Source organism: Rhinopithecus roxellana, chromosome 2 (genome assembly GCF_007565055.1).
Source record: "Rhinopithecus roxellana isolate Shanxi Qingling chromosome 2, ASM756505v1, whole genome shotgun sequence".
Lineage (NCBI taxonomy): Eukaryota > Metazoa > Chordata > Mammalia > Primates > Cercopithecidae > Rhinopithecus > Rhinopithecus roxellana.
In genome coordinates, this window is record NC_044550.1 from 183,821,588 (window position 1) to 183,836,885 (window position 15,298).

The 15,298-nt window shown below is 36.5% G+C and overlaps 1 protein-coding gene across 1 annotated transcript in view; it reads right to left on the minus strand.

The window, feature by feature from the left end:
* Positions 1–15,298, minus strand: part of SLC4A4 (solute carrier family 4 member 4) — a 400,518-nt gene that overhangs the window by 115,896 nt on the left and 269,324 nt on the right. The window contains exons 10-12 of the mRNA XM_010384086.2: positions 12,932–13,086; positions 11,817–11,930; positions 9,449–9,623 (exon numbers count right to left, since the gene is read on the minus strand). Of these exons, the coding sequence (XP_010382388.1) occupies positions 9,449–9,623; positions 11,817–11,930; positions 12,932–13,086 (444 nt within the window). The remainder of the gene's footprint in view (positions 1–9,448; positions 9,624–11,816; positions 11,931–12,931; positions 13,087–15,298) is intronic.

Genomic DNA, 15,298 nt, shown 5'->3' on the forward strand with positions numbered 1-15,298 from the left:
GAACAAATTTCCTAGCAATTTATGAGGCTGCAGACAGCTGAGCTCTGAGGTGTGGAGCAATAGGATGCCACAAAGTGCTCTAGTCCATTTTGGTTGGGCTTTCATTCTATTCCACTTCTGATCATGTGACACCACTGTAGAAGAGTAGAAAGAGCAAACAACTGGCAGTCAGAAATCTGGAGTCAAGGCTCTGTTCTGCCAAAGAGAGCTGATGGTCAGAAATGTCACTTCACCTCAGTCAATTTCAGTATTTTCATGGAGAGGAAAAATTGAGATACTAGGGTAGAGCACTGGACTCTGAAGTCAGACAATCCCAGATTGACATCTATACCATATTATTTCCTAGACCAATGACTTTAAGCAAGTTATTTAACTTACCTATGCTTCCTGGTGTTAGTATGCATGTTAGATAGATAATGTATGTAAGGTGCTTAGCATAGTCTCTGACTGATAAAAACCTGTTTGATACATGGCAACAATATGTGTACTGTACTTATTTAAATATTAGATGACGGCTGGGCATGGTGGCTCATGCCTGTAATCCCAGCACTCCGGGAGGCTGAGGTAGACAGATCAATCTACCTGAGATCAGGAGTTCGAGACCAGCCTGGCCAACATGGAGAAACTCTGTCTCTACTAAAAACACAAAAATTAGCCGGGCATGGTGGTGCACGTCTGTAGTCCCAGCTACTCAGGAGGCTGAGGCAGGAGAATTGCTTGAACCCAGGAGGCAGAGGTTGCAGTGAGCTGAGATCATGCTACTCTACTCCAGCCTGGGTGACAGTCTCAAAAAAAAAAAAAAAAAAGATGAGGAGGTTGGACTAGATAGTCTCTAAGGTCTCTTCCAGGTGGCTCAGCACAAAGAGCCTGTCTTGGAGTCAGGGACATCTGAATTTAAATCTCAGTTCTACCAGTGACCAACTGGGTAAACTTTCTAAATCCTACTTCTCTTCTGTAAAATCAATAGCTACTTCACAGGATAATTATTTGGATAAAATGAAAGAATAATATGTAAAGAGCTAAGAACAGAGCCTCGTATAAAGCAGAGATATAATCTAATGTTGATTTCTTTTCCTTCGTTGCTTTTCATCACCTTCTTTTCAGCCTCTCTCTATTATTTCTTTTTCCTTTAAGAGACGAAGGAGATAAAAGAAATGATGTGAAAAGATAAAATTAGTCTTCAGAAGAAACAGGTAAGAAAAGCCTCTTTAGGTCTACAGTATTTCCCAGAGCAAATTTTAAATCAACAGAAGTCTTAGGCGGCAACACTATGGCCATTGAGAGCCATTTCTTTACATTCCTTTGCGTCACACACAAGTCAATGATAATAAACAAAATAGCTTGTTTTACTTTACAGCAGTGAAGTCAAAATCGATATCCAAAAACATTTGTGAATATTTTCCAGCTTGTATTAGGGTACAAAATTAAACCAAGGATGGCCCGTGTTTTTTAAAAGTCAAGAAATTAGGACAAGTCCCAGAATAGTAAAACACATTTTTTACTAAAAGAAATTAGACCATAGGAGCAAGATTCTAAAAAAAATTAAAAGCCAACCACGATTTGTAATACCAGCATTTTATGTCTTTGAGCAACTTGGGACAAGGGCTGCCAAGGCAACCATTACCTGTCATGGCTAATGCAAAGCAAGCACATTCAAGATGATAAAACATTAAATATTAAAAATCTATGCTGTCAACTTTGACTTTGTTGTAATTTGGTTTCTTCATATAACACTAAAAAGTGACTTTCGTTGTTTTATGTCCTTTTTATTAAGGACTTTACTATTTGGATTAATAATTATAACCCTGTTTAGGGAGGCTGAGTGACAAAAACAGAAGGGGAAAAAAGGTTAAGGAGAAAAGTGGCAGAACAGCCTACGAAAACAAAAAAAAAATTTTCTCTTTTTTTTGACAATTTTTCACCCACTAAAGTATGGAAAATAAAGGTGGCATCAAATGATAAAGCATTTACCAATATTACTGTCATGTTTCAGGCTTTAGAAATTTTTTTATTTATAACAGTAAAAAGAAATGCCAGTCCTTGTGGTGGTGTTCATAAGAAACTCTGCAGCATATTCAATAATAAATTATAAAATTAAATTTTTCTAGATAAGCCTTTGAAGCTAGAGTTTAGTCAAGAATTATGAGGTAGCCCAATGCCACTGGAAATAAGTAGTCAGAGAGGAATTACCTATCTGAGTTTTGATGTCAGGTCACCAGCATAAGCCAAACCACATGATCAAAAATAAGTGGAGAAATGATTCAAGTATCTAAAGCAAATTTGGATCACATGGGAGTCATCTCAGAAGATTTTTTAATAAAAAAAATACTGATTCTTTAGTTCCACCCTAAACCTAAATTAAATCAGAACCAATGAAGATAATGCCTAGGGATTCGGTATTTTTTTAAGTTCCCCAAGTGATTCCCATGTGCCCCAAATGTGAGATGTACCTCCCCTTCTCCTTCAGAAGAGCAGTAACAATTGGTCACACAGAACATTCATCTACATTGGGGAAGGAGACTGGATATACAACCCTCATTTTTTATTTCTCCTGTGTAGCTACAGCCAATAAATCAGTGCTTTCTGTCCTGATAGATCACAGCTGCCAAATCCTTATTGCCATCCACTCTGCCTAAACTACTTTGTTGTCATAAGCAGGATTTCTGTTTACAATGCCAGCAGGAAATGAAAAAAAGGCAAGACTTGAAAGACGAATTACCTCCTTGCTTGAAGAAAAGTACAAGCCAAAAATCTTACCAAGAGTTCCAAGTCTAATAGACTGGATGAGCAAGACATGGAGGGCTTTCTAATATTTTGTTTGTTTGTTTGAAGAGCTGTGAATATATATCTAGATGATCGGAAACATTAGGCCCGTATAACCTTACACAAAAACCAATTCCGATGGATAAAAAATTTCAATGAAAACAGAAAAGAACTAAAATATGTGGGTAAATATTTCTTTAATCTTGGGGTAGGGAAAGCCTTTCTAAATATATGATGAAAAGAAGAAACTATTAAAAAACTGACAATTTTAGCTACATAAAAATTAAGATCTATACAGGAAAAGAAATCATAAATAAGGTTAAAAGACATGGCAGCTCTAAGAAAAATACAGTTTGTAATATTTCTCACAAGCAAAGAGAAAATATCCTTATTATACAAAGAGTTCTCATAAAGCAATGAAAAAAACCCTAAATGCCCCAAAAGGAAAATATACCAATGATACAAGTATAAAGAGTATAGACAATCAATAAAAATGCGAAAGGAGATTCACCCTCACTAAGTAATCAAAGAAATTAGAATTAAATAAAAATGAACCATTATTTTTCAACCCACAGAACAACAAAAATGAAAATATGGGACAAAATTCTGTTTTCACAAGGGTATAAGAAAGTGGACATCCTTGTCTGTTATTGGTAGATGTATGAACTGGTATAGCTTTCTGTAGTGTATTTGAAACAAATATCAAAAAATAAAATGAGCATATCTTGCAATCATTCTGCTAGAAATTTGCCCTAGGAAGGTAGTCTCAAATAATAAACATGTAGTTAATCGCCTACATTTTTTTGTTTATAAAGAAACGGGAAAAACTAAAAGTCCACTAAGAGGGGCTCTGTTATAGTAAATTATAGCCCATGCATCATGTGTATAAATATATGTAGTCATTAAAAATGATATTACATATTCATACTGAAGTGGAAAGACATCCATGAAATACTAAAATTGTGTAACAGCATGTATAAGATTTTATTTACATAAAATCCTATATATCAATCTATCTGTATACACATGAACTTTAAGATATATGGGAAAATGCTCATGACAATGTTAATAATGATTAATTTATTTATATAAAGTCCTATATATCCATCTATCTGCATATACATGAATTTTAAGATGTATGGGAAAATGTTCATAACAATGTTAATAATGATTAATTCTGGTTGATGGGTTTAAGGGCAAAATTACCTTCTACATAATTTTTGGGGATTTTTGGAATTTTCTACAATACATAATTATATCTTATTCTCAAAACAGTTGCAAGCCAAACACAAAATAAGAATTAGAATTTAGCATCAGTTGAGACTCCCCACATCCCTGCCTAAATTACTATCATTTTCTGATCACCAAGAAAATAGGGTGGCAAAGGTCTTTCAAATAAAAAACCCACCAAATATACATTACTTAACCTCAATCAAACAGGATTTAATTTACAACTTGCCCATGAAACAAAGCACATTATCTGAAGTTCCTTTAAAGAAGGAATAGCTAATCAATTTTAGAGGCAACCAGGTAATGCAGAATCCTTATTTTGTCACTAAATAGGTCTATTTATTTTTACCTACCAAAACTGTGTCATTCCAACAGACTATCTCTACCTAACTTTGAAACTGGAATATGTTGATAGTGTAGATTAACATCACCTTATATTTTCACTTCAAGGAGGAAATGCATTTTGGTGCCAAAGTACAACACTCAGCTAAATTGAAATTCTTGTACAATTCTCAATATAGTAAAGCAATTACCAATTTGCTTTAATCTTGCTGTTATAAATTACACATAATAGGCTTTGTAAAGATTCGTCTATCTTATCAAGAAACATCACATGTGAATAAGAAATGATATAGTTCCAACTTAAGCAGGTTGATTAAATATTCTCAGCACAGCTTTATGTTAAAATAAAGTCTCAAATTTGGAGATGCCAACTATAAATGTTCCTTATTATGAGACAAGTTCCCTTAAAATGTGCTCTGTTAAGCTCCATAAATATCACAAAATTCACAGAATCTAAAAATCTTACTGTATTCTTTTGCTAAAAGGTTTGTGAAAATAGGATTATATTTACTCCTGGAAAAAAATTAAAATTACTTTCTTCACTCAGTCTTCACTCTAGACTGTGCTTATTCATTCACAATCAACGATATAGTTTTAAATTAAAATACTCTCTGTATTTCATAACACTAAAAGGAACAATTTTTTAAATAAGACTTGTCACAAGGTATCAAAAATTATTCCTTATATAAGTATCTTGCCCATAGACTAAGTAATCCATAAATATTTGTTGATTTAATTTGCATTAAGGTTCCATTCAGACAGTACTTTGAATGAAAAACCAATGGTAGTAATACATTCTACTGAAATATATTTATACGCTGACATTTAACAATGTAATTAGAAGTAGCTAAATGAATTGAGCAGTATACTTGTTTGGCAACCAAGAATATAAATGAATTGGCCCATCCATATGAATGGGTTCCACATCAGTGGATTCAACCAACTCCAGATCAAAAATAGTCAGGAAAAACAAAAAATAAAACATAACAATATAACAATAAATGCTAATACAAAATTTAAAAGATAGTATAACATATTTCATAGTATTTGCATTGTATTAGGCATTATAAGTAACCTAGAGATAATTTAAAGTATATGGATGTGCAAAGGTACTACACAAACAGTACCCCATTTTGTAAAAGAGATTTGCACATCGATGAATTTTGGTATCCACGGGAAGAAAGGGAGTCCTGGAACCAATCCTCTGCTGATAGTGAGGAATGACTGTAACAATGCAGTGAGTTGGCACACATGGTTACAGAGAGTTTAGTTGTGAAGGGGACATGTTTTTTAGGATGGTAAGGCTGAAAAGTCTTTGTTTACCTGACAATATGGCAAGGACACCAGAGCATTACTGTGGGACTTACTATAAGAAAAGGAAAATAAGAGTGTTGCACAATTCTCGGACTTCAGAAAGCTTATGTTCGAGTCCTCCATTGCTGAACTATAAAAAAGGGAAACAGTCACAAGTCAGGGATGCATCTGAGATGAATGCAAGATCAACTCTTGGCTGAGTGGTTCAGTTATTCAAAGAAGCCCCAGCTAAAGTTTACTGCTGACATTTAACAAGAAATTTGTGAATACCCGTTCTGTAAGTCCCAGAGTTCTCTCAGAGCAGCCTAACGGGCAAAATGTATACGCCAAACTAGTGAATTTATGCAATCATCTATGTCAGCATTATAATTGTATGATTGTACTTAGAGTCACTGTAGCCTCAACTCTTCCATTTTGAACATGATTTCATGGGAAATAATCTACATAGCTCCCAAAATAATCTGCTTCTAATTATATATGCATATATATATGCTCTAAGATAAATGCTTCAAGCAGGCAAGACCTTCTGAACAGAAGTTGGCAGAAGAGTTTGCTTAGACAACAGCCATGCAGTGACTCATCTGTGTTTTCACAACACGTTTCTACCCAGCACCCATGTCTATTTGTAGCCTGACAATAAAGGCCCTATGTGAACCATCTCTGAGCTGTCTGCCTTTAAAAGCAAGGACACTGTTCTCATTTGACTCATTTGAGCTGCCTGTGCTTTTGAGAATAACCCACTGCCACATTTATGAAGGCATGTGACATAACTGCAGATTATTTCAGGCTCTGCCAATGCTTTTCTGCTTAGTCTTGGTCTACTGTTTAGAAAAGCAAGTGAAGCCAGAGGACTTCATCCCCTAAATAAGCCCACTACACCCCACTACTGGTATCTCTTGGGTGTAACTGAAAAAGACTGTTTTCATCAACACCCTACACTATAACTGGGATTCAAAATTGGAATTCCTGTCTATTTTGCTCATCTATCTTTATTTCCAGTACTTAAAACAGTGTCAAACACATAGTAGACACTCCATAAATATTTGCAATGAATGAATCAACTTCTGCCATAGACTTGTAAAATGACCTGGACCTTAGCACCAAATCCATAAAATATTTTCTTATCCTGTTCCCAGGTCAAGAAGACTTCTCCTGCCAGAAAATCAAAAATTTTGTGTGGTAAAGTACACAGCCTTTCAATCAAGAGATTATCTTCCACATATGAAATCACCTTACTCCCTAGTCCTTAAAATAGATAAAACTATTAATATTTGTTAAGTTTCAGTTCAACAAATTTAAATTAATAGTCATTAATTTTCTATCCCTCTTTTTCAGGGTTTTTGCCACTTACTGTGACTTCTAGATGTATCAAATTGTAGTCTAGGAGAAAGACATTACCAATATGTTTCTTAAAGGAAAAAAGCTTCAGAAGAGAGTGAAAAATATGTTCTCCAGTATTTTCAAACAATTCACCCACAGTTTCAGTGAAATTATCAATGGAGGTTACAAAATCTATTAATAAAATAATCAAATTACATCTGGAAAATTTCCCCACACATTTGAAAGTCAACTCCTAGGAGTCACATCCAGCAAATGGTTATTTTAGTGGACTACTTAACATCCTAAAGCACTGAAAGTATTTACGTTTCTCCTGAAATCTTTAGAACACAGAAAATAGCTAATTCCACCAGCAAGGCCTTTCCCAGGTCATACATCACAGAGGAGAAAAATACCGATTAACTATGTATGTTACATAATAGAGTCCTCTACTTTCCCAAAACTTACTCATATAGAAATTCATCCATCTAGGAGGTATCAAAACGGATCTGAACAGATTTCTTCTCTACAGTTAGATGCAAATTATAAAGCCAAGTCTTATGAGGTTGCAAAGAATTACAATTCAATTCAAAAAAGTCAGTAAACTAATACACATAGGCAATATTGCAATGTCCCCATCTCAATGAGAATGTCCACCAAAAAATGTTTAAAAATTATCTGCACAACACAAGAAAGTCTCTATACATTCTGACAGACGGAAGACAGTTTTGTTCTTACCACCCTCTCAAAATCACAGCTTTCTTCTATTTTCTTAACATGTGGTTGCCTGTATTAACTTCTTCAAGCTGGCCGTAGGGTGTTCCCCCAGTGCCATCTTCTCCATTTTTTTTTTCTTGAACGATCTGTTTTCGTTATCCTTATGCTGTTATTTAGATGAAGAATAGCTGCGCAACTTGGATATAGATCAACTTTTATAAAAATTCTATTACTGACATCACTACTACAATTTAATGTATTCATTTTTGTCTTACAAATGAGAGGAAAGGAGAAAAACACGCTCTGTGTATTTCATCTCTATGTCCTATTAGAGTTGGTTCTTATAACCCATGCTGCAGATCTCTCACTGGTAACACAGAGATATGTGTTCTTTGACCAGCACGATGTTATTTTCTAAAATGTTAATCAGTTGCCAATATTTAAAAATCACTGGTTTCACTAAGAATTAGAATTTTCAGCCTCTCTTTGAAGATCAGAGAATGAAGCAATACTAGGTACACATTCACATGGGAAAAAGCAAAGCTGAGTGGCAACTGCTTCTTTCTGATGGAGCATGAGCTCTCAGAAGTCATCACAGTCTCCCCACTGTGAGAAAGTCCAAGTTAGCTATGTGGAGAAGTCGTGAGGAGAGTATCCAGACCCCAAATATTCTGGACATCCTAGCTTAGGCACCAACACATGAGTAAAGAAGCTGTTGCATGACCTCAACCTCTGCTGCCATCTGACTGCAAGTGGATAAGGGACCAAAGAGAGAACCACTCAGCTGAGCCAACCCACCATCCAAACCATGAAACAGAGTCATCAAATCGTTGTTTCAAGCCTTTAAGTTTTGGGGTAACATGTTATGCAGTGCTAGATAAGAACTAAAAGATAAAACTGCACTTGACAAACTAAAATAAAATTGTATAATTTCTCCCTTTTTACTTAGGTAAAAGTGTGAAAAGGGCTTCAATCTGGTCCTTTTCATAGGAATATAACTTCATTCATTACTTTGTATTCATTACCTAGCACACTACCTTTTTTCAAATGATTGGATCAACTAAAAGTAATTTTGGACAAATTTTTCTGGTTGGTGGAGGGAATCAAAAACATCTTTTCTGTCACTAAAACTTTAGCTATTATTGTTGCAAAGGGAAGGTAATGTTATCTGCGAAGTAACCAACTAATTGTGGTTACAATTAATCATAGAAAATAAGTCAAGCCAGAGTCGTTACAGCATAATGAGAATCAGGTCCACCTACAGGAGATATAACTGTTAGCTTATATTCATTAAAACCAAATTATACTGGTAAACATGCAAACCCAACTTTGAGCAAATCACTCAATGGTTCCATGCTATTTGCTCACGTGTAAAATTAAGCTAATCATACATTCCCGAAGAAAGTGTAATCATCAAGTTTAATAGAATATGTTTCACATAGTCAAAGTAGTAGATCTAAACCTTGTGCACTGTACAAAATTAAAGCAGCTGATATGCTTTTGCCCAAATAGAATTGTACATCCTCATTTCCTTCCCTTCCTTTCCCCACTTGTGACTCAAGCCAGATTTCATCGAGCTATTTTTATAATTACTAAAATGCTGGAAATACAGCAGCAGGCCAGAAGCAAAGTAAAATGCAGCATCCAGCAAAAGAAAGAAAATCACGCTGAGTAACTGAAAGGCCATCTGCTTCTAACTGAGCTGTAGGGGTGAGGAAGGCAATCTGGGCTGTACTATTTGTGTCCTCCTCAAAACCATACCCACCTGCATGTTGTCAGTGGCATCCCCAAGCAGTCCTCCAAAAGTGATAGCATTAGTTACAGTTGCCAGATAAATGAAGAGAATTGCCGAAAGAGCTTGAATATTTAAAGCATCATAAAAATCACTGGCAAAAAATGGCACTTTCCTCTTTATGTCTTTAATTAGTCCACCACAGAACCTGGGCAGAGAGAATGCAAACATCCACTAAATGTAAAGTAAATTACCATCAAATTAATCAAGAAGTAGCTCATTAAATCAAACATAACATTTAAAATGCTTGAATCTGTCATAAGATACTACTTAACCACTTATGATGAAACCAGGAAACTATAAAGGAATAAATTTTCTTCTATCTCTTTCTTTTTGGGTCACCAAATTAGGTGTCACATTTCCTGAAGACCAGCCAGTTGGCCTTTAGAAAAGATTGAACTGTGTAAATACATTAACATTTTTCATTGCCTAGAGAAAAACGTCCAAATACGTGAGCAGATCATATAAAGGCCCTTCATCATCTTGCCATAGTACCCTTTCCACTCTCATTCATTCATTCACTCACTCATTTATTCATCCATTCTTTCATCCTCAATAAATGCCATTAAGCACTTGCAATATGCCCACACTCTGGCACTCTTCTGAGTGCTGAGGATGTTTTGTTCACAACAGTGAACAACATGCATCAAAAAAACACTCTGCTTTCATGGAGTTTACTCTGGGGGACCAAAAGGAGGCAGACAATAAATGAATAAATGCAACACATAGTGATAAAAATCAAGAGAAAAATTAAATGGGGAAGAGCATTATGTAGTACTGGAGAAAAGGTGGTTGAAATTTTAGATAGAGTGACCAGAAAAGGTCTCCAAGAAGGTGATTTTAGGGTAAGGACCTGAAGGAACTAAGGGAGGAAGCCATGCAGTTGTGTGATGGGAGGAAATGCAGCTGAGCCCCATGACATGTGTCAGCAGGTCAGTTGAGTGACTTGCACATCAGTCTACTCACTCTCCCAACCAAACCTCAAACCTCAGTCTTCCCCAGGGTTTCTGCCTAGAATGCCCTATTCCAAAGCTCAACAGCTCTCTGAAGCCTTGACCTTGCACTTCTAGTTCATATTTCTACTCTTGGCTATCACACTTTATTAGGATTGTCCATCTATCTGTCTGCACACCCACTGGACCTTAGCCGCACTCAGTGCCCTGCTTCAGTTTTCTTAGTATTCACAGGGTTGTGCATGGTACCAGGCATACTACAGACACTCGGTTTAGCAAAGGTGAAACATAAAAGAATGAAATATATTCTGATTAAATTAAAAATTAAATCCCAAAACTCATATCTGTAGAAAAAGGAAAGGCTATTCCTAATGGAAATAATTTTCAGGAAACTATTCAAAGAAAGGTTAAGGGAGGAGAGGAGAGAAGATTTTATGTTCTCTATCCTTTGAGAATAAAGGAGAAGGGAATAATATCCTGTTAACTTGGGAGAGAAATCCAAGTGGGTCATCAGGAGAATGAAATAACTTCATTTCATTCAGATTCAATTGCATATTATAATGACATACCTTTTCATTTTCAAAAACCCTCCAGTGTTTTTAAAAAGTCACATCTTCATAAAATAAGTATCCCACTTAAAATCTTACTTAACACCCAATAAAAGGAAGAATCTAATGGGAGGGAAGGAAGAGTTATCATGGAAAGAAATTAGCTGAAGCAATTTAGGAAACCTGAATTCCCAACTGTAGGCTAAGGAGGCAGAACAGTGAGAACTCATTCCTGTATCATGTTACTCACTTTTAAATACACATACAGGTGAGAAATGGAATTATGAAAGCCAAGAGGTGAAGGCTGGTACATCTGTCAGTCCTCTGCCATCTCTCGGACCCTAACATGCCCTCAGTCATTCTCCCCTAGTTTTGCTGGCTTTGGTGCCAGCCCTGCCACACACCAGACACTCTATTGCAGCCCACTCCCACACACCCACCACACCCACATGGTCTGTCTCCCGCCTCCTGTAGCACTTTCTTCAAACGTTGCCATTCTCTGTAAGGCCTTCTCTGACCAGTCTTATCTAAAATTGGAATACAATACTCCCATCCTCAAAGTCCCTACTTCTGCCTTAATTTTTCTCATAAAACCATCACCACATTTACTTATTCACTTATTGTTTATGTCTTCTCACTACAATATAAGATCCTTATGGGAATACAGTATCATTTAATTCACTGCTATATTCCCAGTGCCTATGACAAATAGGTATACCGCAAATATTTGTTGACTGAACAAATGAACAAACTAGTGAATAATATGCTGATAGAAAGATGAAGGGAAATTTACGTTTAAGGAGAACCTCATCATGAATGGCAAAGGAAACTGTCAGTTACCGTCCAGTTCGCTGCAATTCTTCACAATCCCCATGTCCTCCTCCTCCGTGTCCTCCATCATGGGGTGTATCCCCATTCATCTGAACATTTTCTCCACCTGAGTACATATTCTTTCTAAGCAAGACAACAGAGCCCAAGAGTATATTAGTTTATTTTATTCATTTGTTTCTTAGCTGTATCATGCTCTGGCTAATGGAGAGATGGAGTGAAAACCCTTAAGGTGAAAGATTGTTATTTCTTTCTGCTATCTAACAGATAATTCTTTAAGTGTTACATTTAGAACCAACACAAATGACTGGATGAATAGGAAAGTTGAATGAACTGTGTGTTTGTATATGTGTGTGTGTGTGTGTGTGTGTGTGTGTGTGTGTATTTTTTTTTTTTGAGATGGAGTTTCGCTCTGTCGCCCAGGCTGGAGTGCAGTGGCGTGATCTTGGCTCACTGCAACCTCCACCTCCCAGGTTCATGCCAGTCTCCTGCCTCAGCCTCCCGAGTAGCTGGGAATACAGGCACCCGCCACCACGCCCGGCTAATTTTTTGTATTTTCAGTAGAGACGGGGTTTCACCATGTTAGCCCAGATGGTCTCGATCTCCTGACCTCGTGATCTGCTCGCCTTGGCCTCCCAAAGTGCTGGGATTATAGGTGTGAGCCACCGTGCCCGGCCATGAACTGTGTATCTTAAAAGAAGGAAACTGTTTCAACTGGGAAAAAATAGATTTCTAGAAAATTGTTTCTCTTCGACTATTTTACCCAATTTCTTAACCGTGTACATCTACAAGGACTCATCTTCAGTAAATCTGTGTTTCCAGAAATACAGGAGGTCCCCAAAACATCCTCTAAGAATGTCTGTGATACATTCCCAAGTAGTAATCTGAGATCTCCAATATATAATAACTGAAGAACATCATACCACATAACATTTATTTTATAGTGTCAAGGAAATGTGAAACCAAGGCACACAAGTGATCCATCTGAGAAAATACATCCAGTTAAACAGGAACCTGAAAATATTAGAACAATAGGTTGACTTCACTTTTTTTTTTTTTTTTTTTAATACAACTTCCTTCTCAGGGTCATCCCAGCAACTGAAAATTACCAACTGCCTATAATTTACCTTTTGTCAGAGGATGGAAGACTCTTAGGAGGCTCTATCCTAATTGCAGGATCCCATTCCCCAGGTGGAAGGACAATGACTTCATCTAGGAACTCATCAATACCAGCAATCAGGTCGTGCCTGTCTTTTGCTTTATAAGCAATGTCATGGAACACCTAAAGAATAATAAAAGATGTGTTCATCCAAAAAGAGAACGCTGTACATGCTTCACACCATGTCCAGCCTGAAGAATGCAGCCCATAACAACTGTGCCATTAATATTAATCCAGCCATGCTTTGAGAGTCCCTATTATTCAGCCTGTCCCCCAAAACATAGGCATTCAGACTATGATTTCAAAGAATAGAGGCAGAGGCCTGAAGAAACAGCTATGTTTTTATGTGGTTTTTTTCCTACCAACAATACAGAACAACATTGCCTTTCAGCTCCCACTGGTATGTACCACTACTGATACAGTTGCTATGGAAGCCAGATTAAAATGGCTTGGAGAAATATACTGAAGAGTCACTCCCTGAAATAAAAACTACTGGGATAAAAATTGCTGATAACTCAAGAAGGAAAAGATCAAGCTGAGTGTTAAGATCGGGTTAAGACCCAAACACTGAGTTCTCAAACACATAATGTGAGACATTTAAAAAAGAAAAATCTGGGTCATATTGGCAGCACATTAACCAAGGGGCCTTAAATAGTCGATCATCTGTCTATCTTTTAGCAAGGCAACAACTAACCCATCTAATGCAGCAAGTGCTTCATATCTTTTATACAGATCTCCAAAGAAAGAGGTTCCAAAATGTACACAATCCTTTCTGTCAATCATTCCATTTTTCTAACGCAGCTGATGAACTGAAATTTCTTTACACATAACCCAAATCTTTCATACTTCATAAGTCAAATTCTTTAGTCTTCAGAAGAGAAGATGGTCCCTGTTCAATACCCTTACCTATTCTTAAAGATTACGACTAAACCACTTCTCTAGGAAAAGAATTTTTAAAAGCTATCAATTAAGTAACATTTAATGGTCTGGGGGTTGTGGGGTTGAGGGGAGGGTGACACAAAATGCCAGCACATAATCTGTGGCTGATACAGCCATCCTCAACCTTATTTTCTCTTGCTGTTTCCCATGATAGAGGCTGGAAAGTCACAGATTCACTTTCCCAGCCAACTGTGCAGATAAAAGATGAACAATTTCAACTAATAAGATATAAGAAAAAGGCTGTCTGGGAAAGCTGTAGAACACCTGTTTAAAAAGGGAGATATAGCTAACATTACCACACCGTTCTTCCTACTTTGAATAAATACAGGTAAGATGACTGGAGCTGATGGTAGGCAATGTCGTTCTACCATATTGACAGGAAAAAAAAAAACAAAACATGCTATTTTAGGATCATAAATTTAGCAAGAGCCTTTGCTCTTGATTTACCATTAAGCCATTATGCTAAAATAACCCCAGCAACTACCTGCCTCCAAACTTCCAAATAAATCCCAAATTGTTTAAGCCACTCTAAATCTCACTTGTTAAAGTTTCTTAATTGATATATCTAAGGAGAAAGTATTTTTAAAAACAGACCTAATTACAAAACTGCAAAAAATAAAATGAATCCACTGAGATGAGTAAAATAAATGTTCCCTTGATGGGAAAAAGCAGCATAGCCATAAAGCTCTCAGTCCCAGAATAAAATAGCTACCTGAGTAATAACTACATGGAACATCTATAACTAAGGTACCCCTTTCTCTACTTAACACACAGAAAAACCGACAAATCAAGCAATGAAGCAAAAGCAACACATCTGGGGGAATAGTAAGCCAGAAAGATCCAGGAGCAGAAACTAATTATCCTCTCTTCTAACAGTATTTCTCCTCCTATGGGAATAGTTCAGAGTTTTGTCATATCTCAAATGCAAGTAACAACATCCAGGCTGTTATGAAAACAAATGGGGTCATAATTCCAAAGTACCTGTATAGATACTCTCCCATAATGGTTGCTAATGCATTTTTAGATGTGTATCATTCCTTCCCACAAAATAAGAAAACCATAAAAACATGTACTTTCTGACACCTAAGAAAAAATGCATTATCCATTTTATTAGACATTATTTTATAGAACCCATCATGTCTGAAACAATATAGTATACAGACATTTGAATTCCCAGAATTAGTGTATTAAAACTTCAAGAGACAAAGGTTAAGTTAATACAATGACCTTGAACTTTTTTTTTCTTTCTTTTTGAGATGGAATCTCGCTTTGTTGTCCAGGCTGGAGTGCAGTGGCGCGATCTCAGCTCACTGCAACCTCTGCATCCCAGGTTCTAGCGATTCTCTTGACTCAGCCTTCTGGGTAGCTGGCATTACAGGCATACACCACCATGCCT